The sequence below is a fragment of the Eptesicus fuscus genome, chromosome 21 (assembly GCF_027574615.1).
Source record: "Eptesicus fuscus isolate TK198812 chromosome 21, DD_ASM_mEF_20220401, whole genome shotgun sequence".
In the NCBI taxonomy this organism is placed as follows: Eukaryota; Metazoa; Chordata; class Mammalia; order Chiroptera; family Vespertilionidae; genus Eptesicus; species Eptesicus fuscus.
Genome location: NC_072493.1, coordinates 13963259 through 13987712, shown reverse-complemented (window position 1 = coordinate 13987712; position 24454 = coordinate 13963259). Strand labels below are relative to the sequence as shown.

The 24454-nt window shown below is 53.2% G+C and overlaps 1 protein-coding gene and 1 pseudogene across 2 annotated transcripts; both read left to right on the top strand.

Annotated features, from left to right (window-relative positions):
- The first annotated feature begins 3086 nt into the window (after positions 1-3086).
- On the top strand, positions 3087-5388 carry LOC103284805 (guanine nucleotide-binding protein subunit alpha-12-like; annotated as a pseudogene).
- Positions 5389-5438: 50 nt separating this feature from the next.
- BEAN1 (brain expressed associated with NEDD4 1) lies at positions 5439-23312 on the top strand. 2 transcript variants are annotated; one of them, XM_054710830.1, is made up of 5 exons: positions 5439-5496; positions 10278-10352; positions 16646-16864; positions 21852-21996; positions 23033-23312. In XM_054710830.1, the coding sequence occupies exons 2-5, from the start codon at positions 10328-10330 to the stop codon at positions 23310-23312; spliced, it is 669 nt and encodes a 222-aa protein (XP_054566805.1). In that variant the 5' UTR covers positions 5439-5496; positions 10278-10327. The 2 variants fall into 2 exon arrangements, 1 of the variants encoding a protein (XP_054566805.1); XR_008554964.1 differs by lacking the exons at positions 16646-16864; positions 21852-21996; positions 23033-23312 and adding an exon at positions 12744-12866.
- The last annotated feature ends 1142 nt before the right edge of the window (positions 23313-24454 follow it).

Below are 24454 nucleotides of genomic sequence, written 5' to 3'. Positions count from 1 at the left end.
ACGAGTACACAAATTTCATGCACTGGGCCTCTAGTCATTAATAACCCTAAATGTAAATTGATTAAATGTTTCAATCAAAAGGCATAGGGTAGCTAAATGGATAAAAAAACATGAACCAAATATATTCTGTCTACAACAGAACCACCTCAAAACAAAAGACACACACAGGATGAGAGTGAAGAGATGGAAAATAATTTTTCCATGCAAATGGAAAAGAAAAAAAAAAGCTGGAGTGGCAATACACATATCCAACAAAACAGACTTTTAAATGAAGGCCATTACAAGAGACAACAAAGGTCACTACATAATACTAAAGGGATCGATCCAACAAGAGAATATAAGCCTGGTAAATATATATGCACCCAATATAGGAGCACCTAAGTATATTTTTTAAAAAACTTTTAAAGAACTTTAATGGAGAGATCAACAACAATACAGTCATCATTGGGGACTTTAACACCCTGCTGATTTCACTGGATAGATCTTCCAGACAAAAACTTAACAAGGAAACAGAGACTCTAAAGGACACACTGGATCAGATGTATTTAATTGACATTTATAGTACATTCCACCCCAAAGCAGCAGAATATACATTCTTCTCAAGTGCACATGGATCATTCACAAAGATAGACCACTTCTCAGATCAAAGTGGAATGAAATTAGAAATCAACTACAGTAAAAACACCCAAAAACATTCAAACACATGGAGGCTAAATAGCATGTTATTAAACAAAGAATGGGTTACCAATGAGATCAAGAAAGAAATCAAAAACTTCCTGGAAACAAATGAAAATGAACACACAACATCCCAAATGTCTGGGACACAGCTAAAGCAGTCCTGAGAGGGAAGTGCACAGCACTACAAGCATGCCTCAAAAAAACAAGAAAAATCTGCAATAAACTATCTAACCCTATAACTTAAAGAACTAGAAAGAGAACAAGAAAAAGCCCAGAGTAAATAGAAGGAAGGAAACAATAACGGTTAGAACAGAAATAAATAACATAGAGATTTTAAAAATATATATACAAAAGGACAATGAAACCAAGAGCTGGTTCTTTGAAAGGATAAACAAAACTGATAAACCATTAGCCAGACTCATCAAGAAACAAAGAGAAAGGACCCAAATAAAATCAGAAACGAAAGTGGAGAAGTAACCACCGACACCACAAAAATACCAAGGATTGTAAGAAAATACTATGAACAACTATATGCCAACAAGCTGGACAATGTGGATGATATGGACAAATTCCTAGAAAAATATAATCTCCCAAAATGGAATCAGGAGGAATCAGAAAACCTGAATAGGCCAATACCAACTGATGAAATAGAAGCAGTAATCAAAAAACTCTCAGCAAACAAAAGCCCAGGTCCGGATGGCTTCACAGGGGAGTTTTACTAAACATTCAAAGAAGAACTAACACCTATACTCCTCAAACTATTTCATAAAATCCAAGAGGAACACTTCCAAATTCTTTTTATGAGGCCAGCATTATCCTAATTCCAAAACCAGATAAAGACACTACAAAGAAAAGAGAATTACAGGCCAATATCCCTGGTAAACATAGATGTTAAAATCCTCAATAAAATATTAGCAAATGGCATCCAGCAATATATTAAAAGAATCATACACCATGACCAAGAAGGATTTATTCCAGGGATGCAAGACTGGTACAATATTCACAATTCAATAAAGGTGACGCATCACTTAAACAAATTGAAAGACAAAAATCACCTGATCATATCAATAGATGCAGAAAAAGCATCCAACAAAATCCAACACCCATTTTTGATAAAAACTCTCAGAAAAGTGGAAATAGAGGGAGCATATCTCAACATGATAAATGCCATATATGACAAACCTACAGCCAACATCATACTCAATGGGTAAAAACTAAAAGCATTTCCCCTAAGAACAGGAACAAGACAGGTATGACTGCTTTCACCATTCTTATTCAACACTAGAGACCTGGTGCACGAATTTTGTGCACTGGTGGCAGGAGGCGGGGTTGTCCCTCAGCCCGGCCTGTGCCCTCTTGAAGTTCAGGACCCCTCGGGGGATGTCTGCCTGCAGGGAGCGGGCCTAAGCCAGCAGGAGAACATATCTCTTGCAGTCCGGGACCCCTCGCTCCTTACGGCCCACCTGCACGCTGCTCCTTACCACTCGACTCGCTGCTCCTTAGCACTGCCAAGGAGGCTGGAAAGGCTCCCGCCACTGCCCCTGCGCTCACCAGCCATGAGCCCGGCTTCTGGCTGAATGGCGCTCCCCCTGTGGGAGCGCACTGACCACCAGGGGGCAGCTCCTGCATTGAGCATCTGCCCCCTGGTGGTCAGTGTGCATCATAGCGACCAGTCATTCTGGTCTTTCCACCATAACAGTCACTTAGGCTTTTATTACATAGAGTAGTGGCCCGTTGCACAAAATTCGTGCACAAGGGGGGGGGGTGTCCCTCAGCCCAGCCTGCACCTCTCCAATCTGGGGCCCCTCGGGGGATGTCTGACTTGTGGGATCGGGCCTAAACCGGCAGTCAGACATCCCTTTCACAATCCAGGACTGCTGGCTCCTAACTGCTCACTTGCCTGCCTGCTTGATCACCCCTAACCACTGAGACCGCTGGCCTGCTTGACCCCAACTACCCCCCCCACCGGCCTTCTCGCCCTCAACTGTCCCCCTTGTGGGCCTGATTGCCTCCAACTGTCTCCCCGCCAGCCAGATTGTCCCCAACTGCCCCCCTGCCGGCCTTGCTCACCCCCAACTGCCCTCCCCTCCTGGCCTGATCACCCCTAACTGCCTCTGCCTTGGCACCACCACCATGGCTTTGTCCAGAAGGAAGTCCGGAAGGTCTCCCGGAAGGTCTCCCAGTCTAATTAGCATTTTACCCTTTTATGTTAGCACTAGAAGCCCGTTGCACGAAGTTTTGTGCAATAGACTTTCCTTCACCTGGCTGCCAGCATCAGTTTTCCGCCACTACCAGTTTTCCTCTAGCCACCTGCCGATAGGAGCGCCTCCCGCCAGCGCGATCTCTGGCCTCCTGCCACCCGCCAATCGGAGCCTCCAGAAGGCTGGGGGCGGGACTCAGGGTGGCCAATGGCGCTGGCTGGAGGCGCTCCAATCGGCAGGTGGCTAGAGGAAAACTGGTAGTGGCGGAAAACTGATGCCGGCAGCCATGCAATCGGCCACCCCGAGTTCCGCCACCGGCGCCTTCCCCGGCCCCATGTGTCCTCCCGCAGCGCTGGCCGTTTAGGCCGGTGAGAGGAGCTGGGGACGGGGACCCCCCCACACTCCTCCCGTCAGCCAATCGGCCACCCTGAGTCCCGCCCCCGGCGCCTCCAGCCAACCCAATCGTGGGCGTAGCGGAGTGATGCAATTTGCATATTACCTTTTTATTATGTATGATAGACTAGATGCCCAGTGCACGGGAATCCTGCGCTGGTGGGGGCGTGGCCTGCGGGAATCAGCTGGCTGTAGGAGCACCGCTCATCCTGGTCAGCTGATTGGCTGTGAACCCGCCCTCTGAGGGCTGCTCCTGGTCCAGCATCTTCAGTGAAGCCAGAGCATTTGTCTCTCCAAGGGACCCAGTCGGGGCCCAGGGACAATATCATTTAGAGGCAGCGGAGTAGGCCTCAGTCCCTCAGCAGCTACGAACTGCCTTCCAGCCTCCAGGGTCAGCTCTGCAAGCCCAGTGGTGGCACTGAGTGGCCTGCAGGCGTCCTTAGGAGGCGGCAGGGAGTGAGGAGGAGGAGCCTGAGGTGAGGAGGCGGATTGCAGCCCAAGTTCCTGCCTGGAGGCCTGGGGTAGCCCTCCCACGGTGGTAGGCACTGACCACCAAGGGGCAGCTCCTGCATTGAGTGTCTGCCCTCTGGTGGTCAGTGTGTGTCATAGCAACTGGTCATTCCACCGTTCACTCCCAACTTTTATTATATAGGATAGTACTGGAAATCCTAGGCACAGCGATCAGACAAGAAGAAATAAAAGGCATCCAAACTGGAAAGGAGGAAGTAAAATTCTCATTATTCACAGATGACAAGATATTGTACATAGATAACCCTAATTACGCCACCAAAAAACTACTGGATGTAATAAATGAATTTGGCAATGTAGCAGGATACAAAATCAATACCCAGAAATTGATGGCTCTTTTATACACCTCTAAGAATGCTCAGAAAGAGAAACTAAGCAAACAATCCCATTTACCATTACAACAAAAAATTTAAAATACTGGCGGTGGCTGGACGCGGCCTGAGGGTCGGCCAAGCTGCCGTGGAGGCTCGCCTCACCCGCGGGGGAAGGGGGGGGGGGGGGTTCCATGGCCTGAGCTGCCACATCCACCGCGGTGCGAACCCTGCTGCCGGCTGAGGCCCGTGGGGCCGCGAGCGCAGGGTGGGCGGCGGCGGGGCCCACGACGCGGAGCACTAGGTGCTGCGGCGCTGCCCGGACATCAGCGTCTCGTCAAGATCCTGCTGCTGGGCACAGGCGAGAGCGGCAAGTCCGCCTTCCTCAAGCAGATGCGCAACATCCATGGCCCGCGTTCGACCAGAAGGCGCTGCTCGAGTTCCGCGAAACCGACAACATCCTCAAGGGCTCCAAGGTCCTCGTGGACGTGCGGGACAAGCTGAGCATCCCGTGGCAGCACGCGGAGAACGAGAAGCATGGCATGTCCCTCATGGCCTTCGAGAACAAGGCCGGGCTGCCCGTCACCTGCGAGCTGTACGTGCCGCCCTGGGCGCCCTCTGGGGGGACTCGGGCATCCGGGAGGCCTTCGGCCGCAGGGGCGAGTTCCAGCTGGGTGAGTCGGTGACGTCCTTCCTGGACAACCTGGACCCGGTCGGCCAGCTGAACTCCTTCCCCAGCAAGCAGGACCTCCTGCTGGCCAGGAAGCCCACCAAGGGCTTCGTGGAGCACGACTTTGTGATCAAGAAAATCCCCTTCAAGATGGTGGACGTGGGCGGCCAGCGGTCCCAGCGCCAGAAGTGGTTCACGTCCGTCCGTCCTGTTCCTGGTGTCCTCCAGCAAGCACGACCAGGTGCTCGTGGAGGACGGACACCAACCGGCTGCTGGAGTCCATGAATATCTTCGAGACCATCGTCACATCGTCCTCTTCCTCAACAAGACGGACCTGCTGGCGGGAGAAGGTGCGCAGTGTCGCCATCAGGCAGCACTTCCTGGGCTTCCGCGGCGATCCGCTGGAGGGCGTGCAGCGCTGCCTGCTGCAGTGCTTCCACCCCGGCGGCGCCAAACCACAGCAAGGCACCACGGCCACCTACACAGACCGCTTCGGGTTCCACGCCGTCAAGGGCACGATCCTGCAGAACCTCAAGGACATTGTGCTGCAGTGAGGCGCGCCGGGCCGCGCGATCCGGCCCCGCCCTCCTGTTCCCGGCGCACACGCAGCACGCACCTGCGGGAGCCGCCACGCCCGCGCGCTTGGAGGACTGGGGGCTGCGATGAGCTGCTGAATCCTGGGGAAGGTACACTACTGAGACTCCGGCAGCAGCTGGTGAGACTCTGTGCTGTCAAATAGCACAGCTTCATACAGAAATGCCATTGCTGCTGCGACAGCGCCATGGCGCAGTGCACGCCTGCGCGTGTCCAGGTGTATGTGCGCGCGCGCGTGCATGTGTGCGCGCATGTGCGTGCGCATTCTCTAACGCCAGCGCAGACCGCCGGCCTGCCTGGCTCTCCCTCTAAGCTGCAGGGCTTCCCTGCCACTGACCCAGAGCCCGGCCGCGCGGTAGTGTGTAGGCGACCCAGTGCGCAGCCCGGGGGTCTCGGTGCCCCTCCCAGAGGGAACGTGTTGCCTTTTAAAACTCCTGTGCCGTGTCCCAGAGCCCTGCCGGCTGTGAGATGGAGCCCAGGGCCCAGCCTTTGGGGTGCGGTGGGCTTCCGGCGTGTCATGCCTTAATGCGGGGGGGGGGGGGGGGGTGGGAGGGGAATGGGGGGGTGTGCGCTGTCCACACAGTGCTTGGTGGTGCTCATTATTCCCTACCGCCCTGCCCTGACACCCCCTCCCCCTTCCCCCCGCGCTGCAAAGACACACCCGCCAGCCTTGCAGGTGACTGCTCCTCTGCATCACCTCGTCCCTTCTCAGGCCGCCCTCCATCGGGTTCTGTCCAGGCTCTGCCTTTAGAATTCCACACAACACGTGCTCCCAGCTTGCAGGAGGGACAGCTGTACAGTGCATTGCATTCCACAGCCCCCTGGTCACTCCACTGCCTGAGTCACCTTGCTGTCACCGTGTTCAGCGTGAAATTCCTCGGTGCGTGTGCTGAGGGTCGGCTCTGGTTAGAAGGAAGTTGCTGTTTGGGTGCTGCCCCCTGCGGAGCAGAGGCTGTGGCCCAGGACCGGCCCACGAGTGGCCTGGAGGGGAGGGGCGCAGCGCGGCTCAGGCAGGCGGTTCTGAGGTCGTGGTCGCCTTCGGTGGCGGGGGCGTAGGGTCTCAGGGGTGTGAGGAGCGGGCTGGTCCTCCCCGGCTGGGAAACGGGGCTCAGGAGAGGCAGCTGGGCCCTGAGCGCTTTGCCTCTAGGCAGGCTGACCCGTTTGCTCCCTCACTTTTATTGAGTGTGAGGGACTGTGACCGCATTGAGCCTGGAGGCCTGGACCCTGACCAGCTCGGCCCACCCCTCACCCCTGTGGGCTTCTCCTGTTATGCCCAGAATTCGGGGTCCCCAAGAAAAACCACCAGAGAACCAGACGAGTCCGATGCAAAAGCAAAGAGTCTGTATTCAAGCTAGCTTGAGCTCAGTCCCACACGCACACACACTACACACACCGGCGCAGAGGCGAGGTGGGGAGAGGAGGAGGAGCCTTGGGAGAATAAAGGCTTTAAAGGGGGTCCAAAGCAGTGGGCAGGGGGAAGGTTTGTGGCCCCGATAATTGGTCAGGGGGCAGGGTCAGGGGTCTGGGGGAGGGGGGTGTAACTGTGCGGCTTGCCTAATTTGGACTGAGTCTACTTCTCTACATTCCTATAGGCAGGTTTATGCAACTGTTACATTCTCGCAGTTTTCTAAGAAAAAGGAGTCCTATACATAGCTACACAGGATGGAGGGTACAGTACATTTTGTGCTGTCCTGCTCTGCCCTTTCACTCGCTGAGCCCCCCGGCTGAGGAGGGCGTCCAAGGCGCTGCTCTAAGTCCTGGGAGACGTCCTAACCGGAAAAGAGGTTACTATTTGTGAGGCTGAACTAAACCGTTTACAACTTGCTACACATAGACTAGCCCTTGTCTCTAAAGCCTCGGCTTTTGTAATTTTTTATCTTAATTTCACTGTCACCCTTGATTGTTGTCTTTTGTATTGAGATGTTGGAGGAGCAGGAGATAGTGGTGCCTCATCCAGTATTGCAAAAATGTAGCAATAAACTTCCTCAAATAAGGAAAAAAATTTAAGATACTTAGGAATAAACTTAACCAAGGAGACATAAGACCTGTACTTAGAAAACTACAGGACATTGAATAAAGAGATAGAAGAAGATATAGCCGAAACCGGTTTGGCTCAGTGGATAGAGCGTCAGCCTGCGGACTCAAGGGTCCCAGGTTCGATTCCGGTCAAGGGCATGTACCTTGGTTGTGGGCACATCCCCAGTAGGAGGTGTGCAAGAGGCAGCTGATCTATGTTTCTCTCTCATCGATGTTTCTAACTCTCTATCCCTCTCTCTTCCTCTCTGTAAAAAATCAATAAAATATATTTAAAAAAAAGAAGAAGAAGATATAAACAAGTGGAAGAATATACCCTGTTCATGGATTGGTAGAAGCAACATCATTAAAATGTCCACACTACCCAAGGCAATCTCTAGATTCAATACAATCCCTATTAAAATACCAATAGCATATTTCACAGATCTAAAACAAATATTCCAAAAAAGACCCTGAATAGCTGCAACAATTTTGAGAAAGAAAAAATTGGAGGAAACATAGTATCAAACTTCAAGTTATATTACAAAGCCACCATAATCAAAACAGCCTGGTACCGGCACAAAGAACAGGCATATAGATCAATGGAACAGCACAGAGACCCCAGAAATTAACCCAAGCCATTATGCTCAATTAATATTTGACAAAGGAGGCAAGAGCATACAATGGAGTCAAGAGAGTCTCTTCAATAAATGGTGTTGGGAAAATTGGACAGATACATGCAAAAAAAAATGAATCTATACCACCAACTTATACCATATACAAGAGTAAACTCAAAATGAATAAAAGACTTCAATGTAAGTCATGAAACCATAAAAATTCTAGGAGAAACCATAGGCAGCAAAATCTCAGACATCTCTAGTAGCACTATGTTTACAGATACATCTCCTAATGCAAAGGAAACTAAGGAGAAAATAAACAAATGGCACTACATCAAAATAAAAAGCTTCTGCACAGCAAAAGAAACCATCAACAAAAGGAAAAAAGAGCCCACTGTATGGGAGAACGTATTTGCCAATGATACATCTGATAAAGGGTTAATATCCAAAATATACAAGGAACTCATACAACTTAACAAAAGGAAGACAAACAATCCAATTGAAAAATGGGCAAAGGGCTGAAACTGGTTTGGCTCAGTGGATAGAGCGTTGGCCTGCAGACTGAAAGGTCCCAGGTTCGATTCCAGTCAAGGGCATGTACCTTGGTTGCAGGCACATCCCCAGTAAGAGGTGTGCAGGAGGCAGCTAATTGATGTTTCTCTCTCATCAGTGTTTCTAACTCTCTATTCCTCTCCTCTCCCTTCCTCTCTGTAAAAAATCAAAAAAAATATATTTTTTTAAATGGGCAAAGGACATAAATAGACACTTCTCCAAAGAGGACATATGAAAGAGACATATGAAAAAAATGCTCAAAGTCACTAATCATCTGAGAGATAAAAATCAAAATGACAGTGAGATACCATCTCACACCTGTCAGAATGGCTACCACCAACAAATCAACAAATGACAAGGGCTGGCGAGGATGTGGAGAAAAGGGAACCCTAGTACACTGCTGGTGGGAATGCAGACTGGTGCAGCCATTATGGAAAACAGTATGGAGTTTCCTCAAAAAATTAAATATGGATCTGCCATTTGACCCAGTGATCCCACTTCTAGAATATATCCCAAGAAACCCGAAGTACCAATCAGAAAGAATGTATGCACCACTGTGTTCATAGCAGTATAATTTACAAAAGCTAAGATCTGGAATCAGCCCAAGTGCTCATCAATAGATGAGCAGATAAAAAAAGCTGTGGTACATTTACACCACGGAATACTATGCAGCAGTAAAAAAGAAGAATCTCTTCCCCTTTGAGACAGCATGGAGGGACCTGGAGAGTATCATGCTGAGTGAAATGAGTCCGTCAGAGAAAGACAAGTATCACATGATGGCACTCATATGTGGAATCTAAGTTACAAAATAAACTGATGAATGGAATGGACCCAGAGACATGGAAGCATGGAACAGTGTGTGGAATCTCAGAGGGAAGGCGGGGAGGGTGGGTGGGTGGGAGATAATCAACCAATGACTTTGAATGCATAACCCATGGACACAGACAATAGGATGCTGAAGGCCAGGGGCAGAGTGGGGGGGGGGGGCTGGCTGGAGGGAGTCAATGGGGAGAATAAGGGGACATATGTAATACTTCCAACAATAAAGATTTAAAAATAATTCTAGCCCTAGCCAGTTTTGCTCAGTGGATAGAGCGTCTGCCTGTGGACTGAAGGGTCCCAGGTTCGATTCCGGTCAAGGGCATGTACCTTGGTTGCAGGCACATCCCCAGTTGGGATGTGTAGGAGGTAGCTGATCGATGTTTCTCTCTCATCAATGTTTCTAACTCTCTATCTCTCACCCTTCCTCTCTGTAAAAAAAAATCAATAAAATATATTCTAAAAAATAAAAATAATTCTAAAAATTGTTTTAAATTTTTTAAAATGAGGACATTGGGCTGGTCTTTAAGGGTCCATCTAGTCCCAACAGCTATAAGATGCCCAGGATGCCATGGCCTGTGGCCGTTGACTGAGGCAGTGGGATCTCACAGGTTCATGAGTCATTAGAACTCCATGACATCTATTCCCAATCAAGGGTCCACCCAGGAGAGATATTTCACCCACCCTGGAGATCCTAGCACAAATTTGCCTTATCCCTGCTCTAGCACCCCATACTCTGCAGCCCAGAGCTCCCCCGGCCCCCAGCCAGAATGGGCACTTGCTCTTAAAGTCACCATCCTCTCCCCTGAGGCTGACAGCCCAGGGGACATGAGCTCACAGCCTGCAAGGCCGGTGGGTGCTGTGCGGGCACCCCATTATCTGTCTGTTTCTGTCTCTGCAGGTGAAGAGTCAGAGCTGTGTGGGCGGATCCATTCACCCTTCTGCTCCAAGATGTCTCTCAGAGATGTCTGCCCCAGTAAGTTTCCTTCTGCATCCTTCTGTGGCTCATGGCCAGGCGAGGGCAGACGTTGGAGTCGGGGTTACAGAGAACAGCGCTAGAATGTTTGGCCAGAGAGCTCCAGGGGTGGATGTGGTATGATGCATGTGGGGAGGGCAACGCATAAGACCCCTGATGTCTGCAAGAGACATCTCATTTTTGTCAGTTTGTCTGTATCATTACTTCCCAACGTGTGGATCAGGGCTCTGCTGAGAAATATTAACGAGGTTACTTTAAAAAAATTTCCATGGCTGCCTGGCCAACGTTGCTCAGTGGTTGAGCATCAACCTATGAACCAGGAGGTTCAGCCAGAGCAGTTCTGCTCCCATCTGCCTGCAGGTGGGGGTCCACTCAGATTTCATCGGCAGCAGGTCCCAGGCAATGGCAGGCCAGCTGCTGGGGGGCTCTCCCCTGCCTCCCTCATCTCTCTCCGTTTCTGCCCAACTCTTCCCAGGTTGTCTGACCGACTCCTTCCCTTTCCTCCCAGCTTGTATCCGCAGTGCTCACTGGGCGCCCTGCGGAACCCCCGCCCAGCACCTTTGTCGATGACTCTGAGCCCCCAGGGTTCTCGTCTGGCCGGCTGGGCTGATGGGGGCGGGTGGATCTTCCTGTTCCAACCTGGCCCCTGGCCTTCTCACTCCCTCCACACCCCCTCATCCTCACTGCTTTAAGCGGCAGCTTCCACCGCCCTCTTCCCCACCCCCACCCCAGCTTCTGCCTGAGTTTCTGGTTCCTTCCTTGGCCTGTCTCCCCTGGGCATCCCCCGCCCGCACACCTCAAGGTCAGCCTGTGCCGAACAGAAGTCTTTGTCTTCCCCTCCAAGCCACTGTTGCTTGATGTTGCTGTCCTGGTTTAGGACACCAGACATTTCAGTCTCTACGGCCAGAAATCTGGGGGGGTGACCCTCAATTCTCCTCCAACACACCCAGCTCTGCCAACTGCCCAAGGAAATCCTGGGGTTTCCGAATTGGGTCAACAGGTTGACGTTTCTGACTTCGCCCCAATCCGGGCGCTCTCTTCAGAACCAACCTGGAAATCACTGCTTCAATACGTGCTTATTGAACAACCGGCAAGTGCATGACTCGAGATGCAGCCGACGCCCTCGCACATTTCTGCAATGGACGCAGAGCGGGCCCCTCAACGCCTCCCTCCCGGACCTAGACCTGCTCTGGGAATTCAGACACCGACCGGGGAATCGCTTTAACTTTCTTAGCTCGCAAATGATCCTGCTCGGTACACGCGAAGATACCAAGATCTCCCATTCAAACCTGGAAGGCTTAGGGTAGGGCTCTCTGAGTGTCCACAGCCCTACCCCCTGCCCATTGGGAGGGGCAAAGGGGAAAGTCCCTAGAAGGAAAAACTAGCACCAACGATTAGGGTCAGAGCTCAGGAGGTCAGGGGCAAGAGCGGGGCAGCTCCCAGGCTGTCCACAGGCTGGCAGCGATCGCAGCCTGGCAGAGCGTGTGGGTGGGCTTGGGTCTCCCTCAGAGTCGGTGCGACGTGGGAGACAGCGCTTGGGTTCAAGTACAACCTGGCACTGACGCCGGCTGTGGAATCTGAACATCCAGAAACCTCAATGTGCTCATCTGTAAAATGGAAACAGTCATGCCAGCCTTTTCGTTTGACCTACCACGGAGAGACCGGAGCTTGCTGCCAGGCACTGCGAGGCGGCATGTGGCAGGTTCTCGGCAGTGCCAGCCTTTTGTCAGACCTCAACACGGGCCCAGGATGGCATGACTTCCTAAAACAGGTTCTTGTAGACTGGATATAAGAGGTCACCTGCTGGCCCTCTGGGATTTGCCCTGGGACTCTACCCCAACACCACAGATGCAGACACTCAGAGGCAGAATGGGACTGACCAGGACACACAACACGTTTGTGCCTGATGCCACCGAAAGTGCTCTTTCCACACGGAGCCCACTGTTCCTGGGGAAGGAACAGCCCTCTTTTGAAACTAAAACTGTTAACCGGAGAAGAAAGCTGTCACAACCGGCCCCCCTCAGCCTCACGTGGAGGCAGTGGACAGTCAGACCAGCAAGCCTTTCCCCTCCTGCCTGCTGCAATCTTACCCCCTCCGGGTCCCAAGGCACCGGGAGACTCTCTGAACATCTGCAGTGAGGACTGAGGAGTTCCTTTCCTGGGATTCTCTGGAGTCGTTTTGTTTGTTTTTTTGTTTTTTGTTTGTTTGTTTGTTTAGTAGAAATGCCAGCTCACAAGAGTCAATAGTTAAATATTCAGGAGTTTCCTGAGCTGTTGCTAAACCATTGGTAGTCAGCATGAAATCCACCATGATGGGAGTATTTACACCAGGGGTATTGACAAACACTACAAATCAGGGATTTCTTTTCCTTCCTTTTTTTTTTCTGAAAGGTGCACAAGTCATCGGTGTACTGAACAAACTAAACTCACAGCTTCCTTGCTCAACATTACATTATGAGATTCACCCATACCACTGAACATAACTGTGGATCATTTATTCTCATCACCATATAGTATTCCATTGTGTGAGTATCCCACAAATCACGTATCCATTCTACTTTAACGGGCATTTGAATAGTCTTCGGTTTGGGGCTGTGAATGGGTAGTGCCGCTGTGAATGTTCTAGGACAGTGCTGTGTAATAGAACTTTCTATGATAATGAAAATGTTCTGTCTTCACTGTCCAATATGATAGCTCCCCACCTTGCCCCCGGCCGGCATGTGTAGATACTGCGCACTTGTTATGTGGCTAGTGCAACTGAATTTTAAACTTTATTTTAATTAACGTTACTAGCTACATGTGGCTAGTGGCTACCATATTGAACTGCACAGTTTTAGGACATGGCTTCTGGTGAATATATGGATGCATTTCTGTTGGAGAATGCATTCCATCGAGGAGTACCATTCCTCTGTGTGTGTGTGTGTGTGTGTGTGTGTGTGTGTTAGAGAGAGAGAGAGAGAGAGAGAGAGAGAGAGAGAGAGAGAGTGTTTGGCTTTAATAGCTAGAGTTAAACAGTTTTCCAGAGTAACTGTGCCAATTCATATCCCCACCAGCCATGTCTGAGAGCTCTAGTTGCTCTACATTCTGCCCACACTTGGTATTGTCTGGATTTTTTCATTTTAGCCATTCTGGTGGGTGGCAGAGATATCACCCTGTGGCTTTCCTTTGAATTCCCTGGTGATTACATGTAGTTTAGCACCTTGGCTATCCTCTTTTGTGAGGCGATGATTGTTTGACTCTTTTGCCCATTTTCCTATTAGATCTTATTATTACTGATTTATAGGAATTCTTTCTATGGTCTGAATGCAAGTCCTCTGTTGGAAACATCACTGTGAAAAATGTCTCCCTCTTTTTGGATTGCCTTCTCACTCTCATAATGGTATCTTTGGGTTAACAGATGTTCTGAACTTTTTAGATATAACATTTATCAAGTGTTATGTATTATTATTTACTTTGCTCATGTTTAACCTTAAACTTTACAGGCAATAATACAGAAGATAAGATTATGGAACACTCCCTTGGAGTTCTTAAGAACGAGGGCTTTACTACTTCACCTCCAAGGTTAAAATTTTATAACGAGGAAAGCCAAGCTGGGCACCTGTTCAGTGGAATGGCAGCCTTGTTAAAGAGGTTTTGTCTGTTATTGAAATGTCAGGTCCCAGGTTAAATGAAATTTAAAGGATTGCTCATAAAATACTTTAAACATTTTCCAAAATCTCATATGTTTTTCAAGTTAGAAAGATACCTCCCATGCTTTAAAATCTCCACAATGATCTCCATAGTTTAAGGACTCTCATAGTACATGTGGCTATAAGCGCACAGCGTGTCACCAACACTCCCTAATAAACAATGAAAATAGTAGCTCTGTGGCATCGCGCCCTCCTTACCCTGGTGAAGGAGTAGAACGATCAGTTATAGCTGCTTGACACCAGCACACTGGCATTCATACCAAGTGTAAAACCCAATTATTTAAACCAGCACGACTATCCAATTCCCAGACAATATGCAGTGTAGAACGGAATTTGTAGATTCAGAAACCTGTGGCGTGTTCTTGGGATTCTTTTACATTATAAATTTTCTTGAGCCTTAAGTAAAAACACTGCGCTAATTTCTATAACCACCATAGTGGCTGAACTTCAGTCGCTGGTTTAACAATACCAGTTTCTGCTCCATCTCAGCACATTCTCTTGCAGTAGGATATTTTTAAGTGCACAGGAATGAATGAAAGGCCCAGCTCTAGACCCCTGTCCTGTCACAAGAGCGCTGGGCATGGCAAGCCGGTGAAATATGCCGGAAGAGAAAGGTATGCACAATTATTTTCCCTCTGTCTAACACTGGCTCTGATTTAGAGTAGAATGCAAAAAACTGATTTAAAAAAATAAAAAAAAGGAACCTGAATGAGGGTCTGTTTCTAAGTTTAATCCAGTCGCCAAGCACGATACTTCATCTGCAAAAGTCTTTGCAGGATGAAAAGTACTACAGCAACACTCACCCTGAAAGACAGGTAATCAGAGGGACCCGGGCGCGGGGAATGTGACTCCCCCTGAGAAGACAGCCTGGTGAATACCGCACTGTTTCCTGTCCGCTGCTGAAAAGGAGCTCTGCAGGGCATTCCCCTTATCACTTATTTGAAGAAAGGCTGTTCTAGGTCCCCTCCATGACCATGAGGGCTAGGTTTCAAAATTCACTTCCTGTGTCATCCCAAGGCACAGGATACTCTGTTAATACTGTGTGACATTGAACGGCGGTAATGGATGGTGCAACTGCTCTCTTGGGTTTTCCCCAAAGAGCAAACCTATTAGCGTGAAACAGCTAATGGAGAAAAATGGATGATTGCACAGGGAAGTGAAGAAGGACCCTTTTGCGTCTTGGGATCCCCCAACCAGTTCCAGACGCCTGTGCAAACAGATACCTCCCTGGTAAGCCTTCTCCAGTGATCCGGGGCAGGTTGCCGCTGGTGAATATATTTAGAAAGTCTTCTTCCAAAACCTTCCAGTTGTTCATGGTTGGTGCCTCTGTATCCTGTTTAAGACGTCCGAGGTCAGGAAGGTGTTCTCCCAGGTTTTCCTCGTAAAGCTTCACCGTTCTGCCTTTCACACTGAGGTCTCTTTTTATAATTTGCAGCTTTCACTGTTATGTATTGAGCACCTACTGTGTACAGACATCCTGCTAGCCAGTGTGCTTTCATTAGTTCATAGCAGAGATCACTGCTCCCATTCTACAGATGAAGCGACAGAGGTTCCGAAATGTGAATTACTCAGAGGGCACCACCTGCTGGAGGGAGGGCTAGGGTTTGAACCCAGGACCATCTGTGTCTTAGGTCGCCAGAGCCTAAGGTGCAGGTCGGCTCTGATGGAGGAGCTCTGGGATCGCCCCCAAGGAAGGTGGCCAAGGAGGGACCCTTCTCCCCAGAGGACCCTGGGGCCATCCACCTTCTCAGGATACGGATGTTGGTGAATAAAAGACCTGGGTCCCAAGACAACTCAGGGCTTCTAAGGAATCTGGGAGGTTTAGGAGGTCAAGGGCTCGTCCCCAAAACACCCCGTAATGTTTTCAGGAATCCACGGTCCGTGAATTACACGCTGAGGAACTGTTCCGTGCTCCCACCACGCCACGCCCCTTCCTAGGAGTCCCTCCCCACCTCTGGGCCTTTGTCCCAATCTCCCCCTGCCCAGAATGCCTCCCGGCTTCACTTCCTCCGGGAAGCCTTCCCTGATCTGATCCAACCCCCAGCACCGCGTGTCTGGGGCAGTTGAGGCCCACAGCCAAGGCCTGTCTGATTGCCCCGGAGTCCCCTGGGTAGGTTTCACCCCTGAGGCAGAAGGCCATGGCTGGAGGCCAGCAAAGTTGGTCCTCATTCTCCATCTTCCTGTGCATCCCCCAGAGCCCTTCCCAAGACCTTGGTGAAGAACTGCCGACCCTTTAACCTTGTGTCTCGGGGGAGGCGAGTCCTTGTCTAGCACTGAGTCTTGGGTTCACTCATTCACTGTGTGACCCTGGGCAAGCCCATTGCCCTCTCTGAGCTCCCCTTTTCCTATCCCTGCGTTAGCTGAGCTCCTAGGCCAGAGACTGCAGAGGAGCGGAGGGGAGGTCAGATCCTGCTGCCAAAGGCTCGTTCGGGACTCTGCGCCCCTCCTCCCTGGAAGAGCGGCCAGGAGAGAGTGTCTGGTCCTGACCTCAGAGTCTCCTCCACTGAGCCAGGGAGGCCTACCTCCCGGGCAGCGGGGTGGAGGAGGAAGGTGTGTGCCAGGTCTGTGCCCCAGCTCAGGATCCTCTCTTTTTGCTCCCAATAGGTTGGCCCAACCATACCAACCACTTCTACGCTGAACTAGAGAACTTGGGGAAGAAAAGTGTGTTTGTGTCTCCTATAATTATGGCAAGTGTAGTCATAGGATTGGTCATCACCATCTCCTGCGTCACCATCATGCTGGGCAGCATGCACTGGGACAGGCAGGCCCGGCTCCCGCCCCGCCGCCAGCGCCACTACCGTGGAGACTCCGAGGATGGCCCAGGTGAGCTGCCGCCCTTCTCAGGGCCTGGCCCTCCCGTCCAATGGCGACTGCAACCCAGGACGCATCAAGGAGGCGGCCGCTCTGCCGTGGGAGGGGGAGGGTGGGCAGGGAAGGCACCCTGAGGTCTTGGGTGATCAGGAAGAGCTCACAGATGCTCACCATGATGTCCTCCAAGGCGCGAGGAGCCTGGTTGTCTACCCAGGGTGGGGCTGCCGGTCAGAGGGAGACAGGTGGCTATTCCCCAGCCCCGCCCACTGTTGGTCCAGGCTGTACTGACAGCTGGTCCAGGTGGTGCCGGGATGGAGGGATGGAGGGATGGATGGAGAAAGGCATAGGTGAGTGGGGTGGGAGGGTCATCTGGTAGGGCAGTGGTCGGCAAACTACGGCTTGCGAGCCACATGCGGCTCTTTGGCCCCTTGCGTTTTTAGCAAAGGCCAGCTTAGGAGTACCCTAATTAAGTTAATAACAATGTACCTACCTATGTAGTTGAAGTTTAAAAAATTGGGCTCTCAAAAGCAATTTCAATTGTTGTACTGTTGATATTTGGCTCTGTTGACTAATGAGGTTGCCGACCACTGCGTTAGGGGGATGAAGAGGTGAAGAGGTGCGGGGAGGTGTGGGGTGAGTGAGTGGATGGATCAATGGATTGTTGGAGAAAGGGATGAGGGCTGGGATGAGGGATGGATAGCTAAATGGGGGGATGGAAGAAATGGATGAATGGAGAGGTAGATGGCTGGCTGGATGGGGGGGTTAGAGGTGTGGGTTGGGTGGGATGTGTGAGTGGGTGGGTGGATGGATGGAAAGATGGACAGGAGGATAGGGGAGTGGATAGGTGGGGTGTCGGATGGGACGAGTGGGTAAATGAATACGTGGATGGATAAATGCATGGGCTGAGTGACGAGTGAATGAATGACGAGCCTGCAAAGTGCAAGTAGAACTGACTTGAGACCATCCCCGTCACAGGGTCACCCTCACGACAGAGCTGGTGGTGAACTCTTGGGCTGCCCAGTCCCGAAGTGCCCACCTGCCGAGGGTGCCCCACCTTTCACAGAATGCAGCCCCCCGGCTCTCTCCTTCCCAGAAGGGGCAGCGATTTAAAAGCAGAGGAAGGAACCCCGTGGTCTTTAATTCTCAGACCACCTTCAAGAGCAGGAAGAGCCTGCCCTGTGAGCCTGCAGGGCTTCTCCCGAGACAGGGAAAAGCAGGCCTGTGGAGTGGTCTGACCCCAGGGGGCGCCATGCACACCGCAGATTAAGTGCTTGGAGGCTCCAGAGCCAGGCAGGGCCCGAGGCTCTCTCCTCCTACAGGACAGAAAGAGCACCTCCTTCAAGCTCCTGCCCACCTCTGCACCTTTGCAAATGCCCTTCCCTACGTCCAGGATGCCATTCCCCATACTTCCCCAACCGACAAAAGCTTGCTTGTCCTTCCAGACCTGGCTCAAATGCTCTCTCCTTTTGGGAGAGTCTCTGCCCCCCCCCCTCCTCCCTCCCCGATTGAGTTGGACCCTCCTCCCTGTACTGTCCTGGCACTGTCCCTCCTCCTCCAGTGGCCCTGCCGCGGGATGGCTGTGTGGCACCAGTGACAGCAGGGCCTGCACAAAGCTCCCCTCCACGGGGGCCCACAGCCCAGCACGGGACCTGACCCAGAACAAGTGGGCTCTGTGGGCAAGGAAAGGAACCACCTTGTTCCCTCCTCGCAGCAGGAACGGCGTCCGCCCATTGTAAAGGCCGGGAGACTGGAGCAACTTGTGGAAGGGCCTAGAAGCCCCCAAGCCTGAGCCTGGTGCTCAGAACGTGGCGAAGGGTCCGCAGTAGTTCCCAAGCTAAAGTCTGAGCGGTCAACCGTGGCCTCGAGGAGAGCTGGACCCGGGGGCACCCCTTTGTTGGGGCCCCAGGGCCATTGCCACACGAGTGACACCTAGCCCTGACCTCCAGAGCAGGGAGAGTGACAGGAGGTCACAGCCCGGCCTTTGCTACCCCACGCCTGCTGTCAGCACCCTGCAGCCTTGTTGCTGTGGGGACCCCTCTGTGGGACTCCCGTCTCCCTAGCCATTTCTGGTCTCAGCTGTGGCTGTGGCACCTCCCTGGGGCCTCAGTGGGGAGCCTGGAGGTGCTGATGCCCGCACACCTTCCTCCAGCCTTCTGGGGGTGCATGGGGGTGGGGCTGCCAGGAGCCTTAGAAAGACGCCAGGGGAGAGAGGAAAAGCACACTGGGCGCCGCTGTGGGCAGAGCACCGAGCTTTGACCTATTGGCATCGGGGATCCCTCTGTCCTCAAACACCCCCTTCCCTGGCCCCAGGGACAGACTCTCTGTCTCTCTCCTTCCACTCCCAGACTTTTTTTTGGGGGGGGTTCCTGTTGCCTGAGGAGGAAAGCATCAAGGTCCTCAGAGCCGGAGCCGGGGCCCTGGGTCCTCTCTCTATACCCACGGCAGCCTCAGGACCACCCACCATCCTCGCTCCAGACCCTGCCCCCAGGCGTCCCCGAGACCTCTTCCCCTGGGGCCCCACGGCCGCCTCACACCCAGGGTGTGCAAAATGGCCCTCATCTTCCGTTCTTACTGTACAACCTCAGGCAAGGTGCTGAGCCTCTGTGTACCCACAGTGAGTCATCTGTGAAATGGGTACACAGGACCCACCCCCAAAGGTTATTGCGAGGACTAAGCTAGACAGCACCCGGCTAGTGAGTCCGTGCTCAGTAAGTGGTGCCTATTTCCATTATCTTTCCCCTCGAACACCTGCTCCCAGGCCACGTAGGCTGGCGCCCCCACCTGCCGGCCGCCGGCCTGGCAGCTCCGAGGTGTCCTCCACAGGCATCCAACGTGGCTGAACTGTGACTGAGTGACAGCCATGGGAGCGCCAAGAGCAGCCTCAGTTTCCCTGGGAGGCCCAGGAAAGGCAGCCCAAGGAGAGGGGTGGACAGCCGTGTGGGCGGTCCTGCCCACCAGGGCCCCCCCCCCCCGCCCCCGCCCCCCACAGGCCCGCGGAACAGCCTTAGCTTTCCCGAGGTCCGGACAGCAGGTGGGATCCTCCCCTGACGACGCTGGCAGGGACGGGCCCTGCGCCAGAGCCCAGCGCCCTGGTGGCCGTCACCCTGCTGTTTCCTGCTTGTCTCCTTCCTGAGCTTCTTCCCCAAGTTCTTCCAAAACCCACCCTCAGCTGAAGCCCTGAAGAGAAGCAGATCTCATTCCCGCTCCCTTCCACGGCATGGTACTGGGCTCCTTTATCCTAGTATAAAAGCAATACGTGTTCGTGGTGGAAAACCCTTAGACACAGGAAGTATAAAGCAGGAAATAAGGGTCGTGGTCCCGTCATCCGGACAGAGCCAGGCTGGCACCTGTGGCATGTTTCCTCCCGGGCGCCTTCTCGCTGCCCTGAGGTGACGCCTCCCCACGTGGTGTAAATGCAGAGAGTTTTGTACCCATGTTTTTCCACTCACCATTGCCCCTAGAGCGGGGAGAAGAGCTTAGGGGCGTGGAAGGAGCAGCCTTTAGAGTTACCCTGAGCCTCCGTTTCTTAGTCTATAGAGTGGGGGCGGCCAGGGTGCTGTTGACTCAAAGAAAGGTCATAAGCCCAACCCCAGACGAGCCCCGCCCTGATGCTGAGCCCTGTCCTCTGGGGGGAGGAGCCACCTGGGAGGCCATTGGTGTTGGGGAGACCTCAAGTCTCAGCCATTTTTTTAAAATATACTTTATTTTTTACAGAGAGGAAGGGAGAGGGATAGAGAGTTAGAAACATCGATGAGAGAGAAACATTGATCAGCTGCCTCCTGCACACCCCCTCCTAGGGATGTGCCCACAACCAAGGTACATGCCCTTGACCGGGATCGAACCTGGGACCCTTCAGTCTGCAGGCTGACGCTCTATCCACTGAACCACACCGGTCAGGGCTCAGCCATTTCTGCAGCTCCCACTTGCCCCTAGCCACCTGGAGTCTTGTCAGAAACGGGGAGGTGGCGAGCTGACAGGGTGAGGAGCCAGGACGGCCAGCGGCCCCTGGCCCTGTCAGTAACGTGCTGTGTGGCCTCGGGCAGGTCCCCGAGCCTCTCTGAACCTCAGCTGTAGAATGTGAAGGTTGTGCTCCACCAGCATTTCCCATGCAGTGTCATTAGATAGAAGGAAGTAAGACCCTGTGGTCAAATGCTGGAGAAGCACACAACTGAATGTGTTCCTCAGCTGCAGGACTTTTCGGAGCCTTTGAGGTGCTAGTATGAGGTCAAAACCCCAGAAGAAATACTTTCAACAATAAAGAATTATTTTTAAAAAATAATACATACATACATACATACCCAGAAGAGAAAGCGGTATACTGAGTCACTAGAATTCATCACAGAAGATCCTTTCTCCCTGGGATATCTTAAGGCCGTGGTCGGCAAACTGCGGCTCGCGAGCCACATGCGGCTCTTTGGCCCCTTGAGTGTGGCTCTTCCACAAAATGCCATGGCCTGGGCGAGTCTATTTCGAAGAAGTGGTGTTAGAAGAAGTTTAAGTTTAAAAACTTTGGCTCTCAAAAGAAATTTCAGTCGTTGTCCTGTTGATATTTGGCTCTGTTGACTAATGAGTTTGCCGACCACTGGCTTAAGGGAATAGAGTGTGGTTGGGAGCAGGGAGTAGGGAGGCCTGACCCCAGAGCCCTCTGTAGCCCTCGCTCCCGGACAGCCTCTTGCCCCCTTGTCATGCCCCAGACCCTCTCCACCGCTCAAAGCTTCCTGCTCACACCACACTCTTCTTTTTCTTTCCCAACGTGGCTCGAGCTGTTCTGTTCCCTCTGCCCAGCCTGCCCACTTCCCCTGGCTAAATCCTAAACAAGACTCAGCTCTGGTAGCACCTCCCCCCGGAGGCCCTCCCTGACCCCAGGCTGGGTCAGGCTGCTCTGTTCCCACAGCCCCAGTACCACGTCTACCAAAGCTCATCACGCACTGCTCAGTCCTGGGCTGTCACATTCTGGGGGGGGTCACTGAGGCCCAGGCCGAATGTCTGTTCCCTGCAGACTCCCAGGAGCACTCCTCCCCCTGCAGCCGCGGGATACACTGCGCCTGCAGCCTCCGGGGAGACCGGCTCGCACCCGCTGGCAGCTCTCACCGGGAGGCGGAGGCCAGCAGGCTGCACTGGCTGCACATGGATGCTCCACCAAGGTAGGAGGCCTCCTGGGGAGAGGGTGTGAGAGGGTGGGGCTCTGGGCACAATGCCCCCCCCCCATGGGAAATAGCAACACCTCCCCCAAGGGGCATAGGTGCAGAAAACATCTGCTCAGCAGGTGTGACCATCTCTCACCCTCCTGACCAAGCAGGTCCCAGGGAGGCAGGGTCTGACTCAGAGATGCCGCCAGGAGACACTCAAGAGGGAAGAGAAAGCTCAGCCCGTTCAGGCCGGGGCGAAGGGTGGGCTGGAGGGTCCAGGCCCCAGCCCCCTCGTTTGTGCCCCCAAAGCCCAAATCCCATCCTCTGGGACGGGGTCAGTGCATCCAAACTGCACTCAGGGCCATCGGGCGGCCCTGTCCCATTGGCGAATTCTCCTCGGGGCCGCTAGGTCCTCTCCTGCAGCCACCCTCCGGCAGCCACCCTCCGGCAGGTCACCCTCCGGCAGGTCACCCTCCAGCAGGTCACCCTCCGGCAGGTCACCCTCCAGTAGTACTTGATCCTTCACTCTCCTCCAGGGGACCCTCGGCCCTCCCGCTTCCCTTCTCCCTCCGCTCCCAGGCGCGGGGAGCGGCAGTGCACGTGCCCTCCCGCCAGAGGGCGCGGTTCAGCCCGCACCTCAGGCTCAGAGGGGCCCCGGGGCTGGAAGGGCCACTTTGGAGAGACTTCAGATCAGGGGTGCCTGGGGCTGCGCCAGGCAGCTCCGCCCACACTCAGGGGCCAGCCGGGGAGACGTTTGGTCCCCAGCATCCCGCTGCTCTGAGCCACCTGCGACCCGGCGGCAGAACACGCGGCGGAGCCGGGACCAGAATCTCGGTCTCCGTGGTTCTGTGGGGTGGAGAGGTGTCCCTGGTCTCGGTCTCCGTGGTTCTGTGGGGTGGAGAGGTGTCCCTGGAGCCGCCATGACAAAGGCCTGGCGGGTCCGAGCCAGGCAGCTTGTCGCTGAGCGCAGGCTCCCAGCTCTGGGGAAAGACCCACACCCGCCCGAGGGCCAGGCCCCAAGGCCCTGAGGGAGCCCCTTCCTTCTCTCCAGCTACGAAGAGTGCACGGGGCCAGGGGCCACTCAGCTGTACCTCCCCACGGAGGCGCCCCCACCCTACTCACTGATGGACACCGACGGCGGACACCAGCCGGCGCACAGCGACCTCCACACCATCTCCGTGGACGCCCTGCCCCCTTACGAGGCTGTGGGGGGGCCTTGCCCTCCACTGAGCCGGCTGCCACTGCCAGGCTCAGAACCGGAGCCAAGCGGCCTCCAGGGCCCCCCGACCCCGAAAGGAAGCCTGGCTTCCAGCCCAGAGATGATTGTGTGAGTGCCAGCAGGTCACGGCCTGCCAGTCCCTAGGGGCTGAGGAAGACCTTTCGGGAACACAGGGGAGCGCGTGCACGCACACATGCACACACGCACACACGCACACATACACACACGCACACATACACACACACACACATGCACACATACACACACGCACAGACACAAACTCATACACACACACAGAAACACATGCACGCACGCACATACACACGCGCACACATGCACACACACACATACACACGTGCACATGCACACGTACACATGCACACAGTACACATGCACACACGCACAGACACAAACTCATACACACACAGAAACACATGCACGCACACAAACTCATGCACACACACACAGAAACACATGCACGCACACAAACTCATGCACACATAGACACAAACTCATGCACACAGACATACACACAAACTCATGCACACACACACACATGCACACACACATTCTTGCGCACACACAGCACTCCTACATGCACACATATAATACAACTTATACACACAGACATATACACACTGATACCCATGTGTACATACACATCCAAACATGCCTCACACATGTGAAGACACATACACAGACGCCCCCCCCCCTCACACGCACCATGCAAACTCATCTGTGAAGGTTGCATTCATAAGGAAGCTCTCCCTACCTCCCGTCCCTCCCCAGTCTGCCGGTCAGGACTTACAGACAGCATGGGAGGAGAGAGGTGCAGAAGGGGCTAGGGCTTGCTCCCGCCTCTCCCGGGCCTGTTTGCCCCTGCCCTCGCCTGGCAGGCGGTGCCCAAACTCTGATTCTGTCTCTAGCAACAGCCTGACCGTCGCAGGTCAGCTGTCTGCCCCACCCCCTCCAAGGGCTGCCTGTCCCCTGGTTGGTGGGACAGGTCTCAGTGGGACTCAGCTACCCACTGAACCTCTCTACCAAGTCCAGGGCAGCAGAGTCACATCACCATCTGCCACTTACGAGGTGCAGACACGGGCCTGCGGGGCTCAGGCACCCCCTGGAGGCCCTTACAGCCCTCTCTGCCCTCACCAAACCGAGTGCCCTCAGCCTGGCGGTGCCAGCCCAGTTATCTCCGGAGCCCCCGCCCTGACCCACAGGGATGAACAGGGCTCCTGGTGGGTGTGCCATGGT

Bases quoted from the DNA above. Each gene is read 5' to 3' on its own strand.
- BEAN1 (XM_054710830.1), top strand. From the start codon at position 10,328: ATGTCTCTCAGAGATGTCTGCCCCA. The intron at 10,353-16,645 runs GTAAGTTTCCTT...TGCTCCCAATAG, and splicing joins TCTCAGAGATGTCTGCCCCA to GTTGGCCCAACCATACCAAC. The intron at 21,997-23,032 runs GTAGGAGGCCTC...CCTTCTCTCCAG, and splicing joins CACATGGATGCTCCACCAAG to CTACGAAGAGTGCACGGGGC.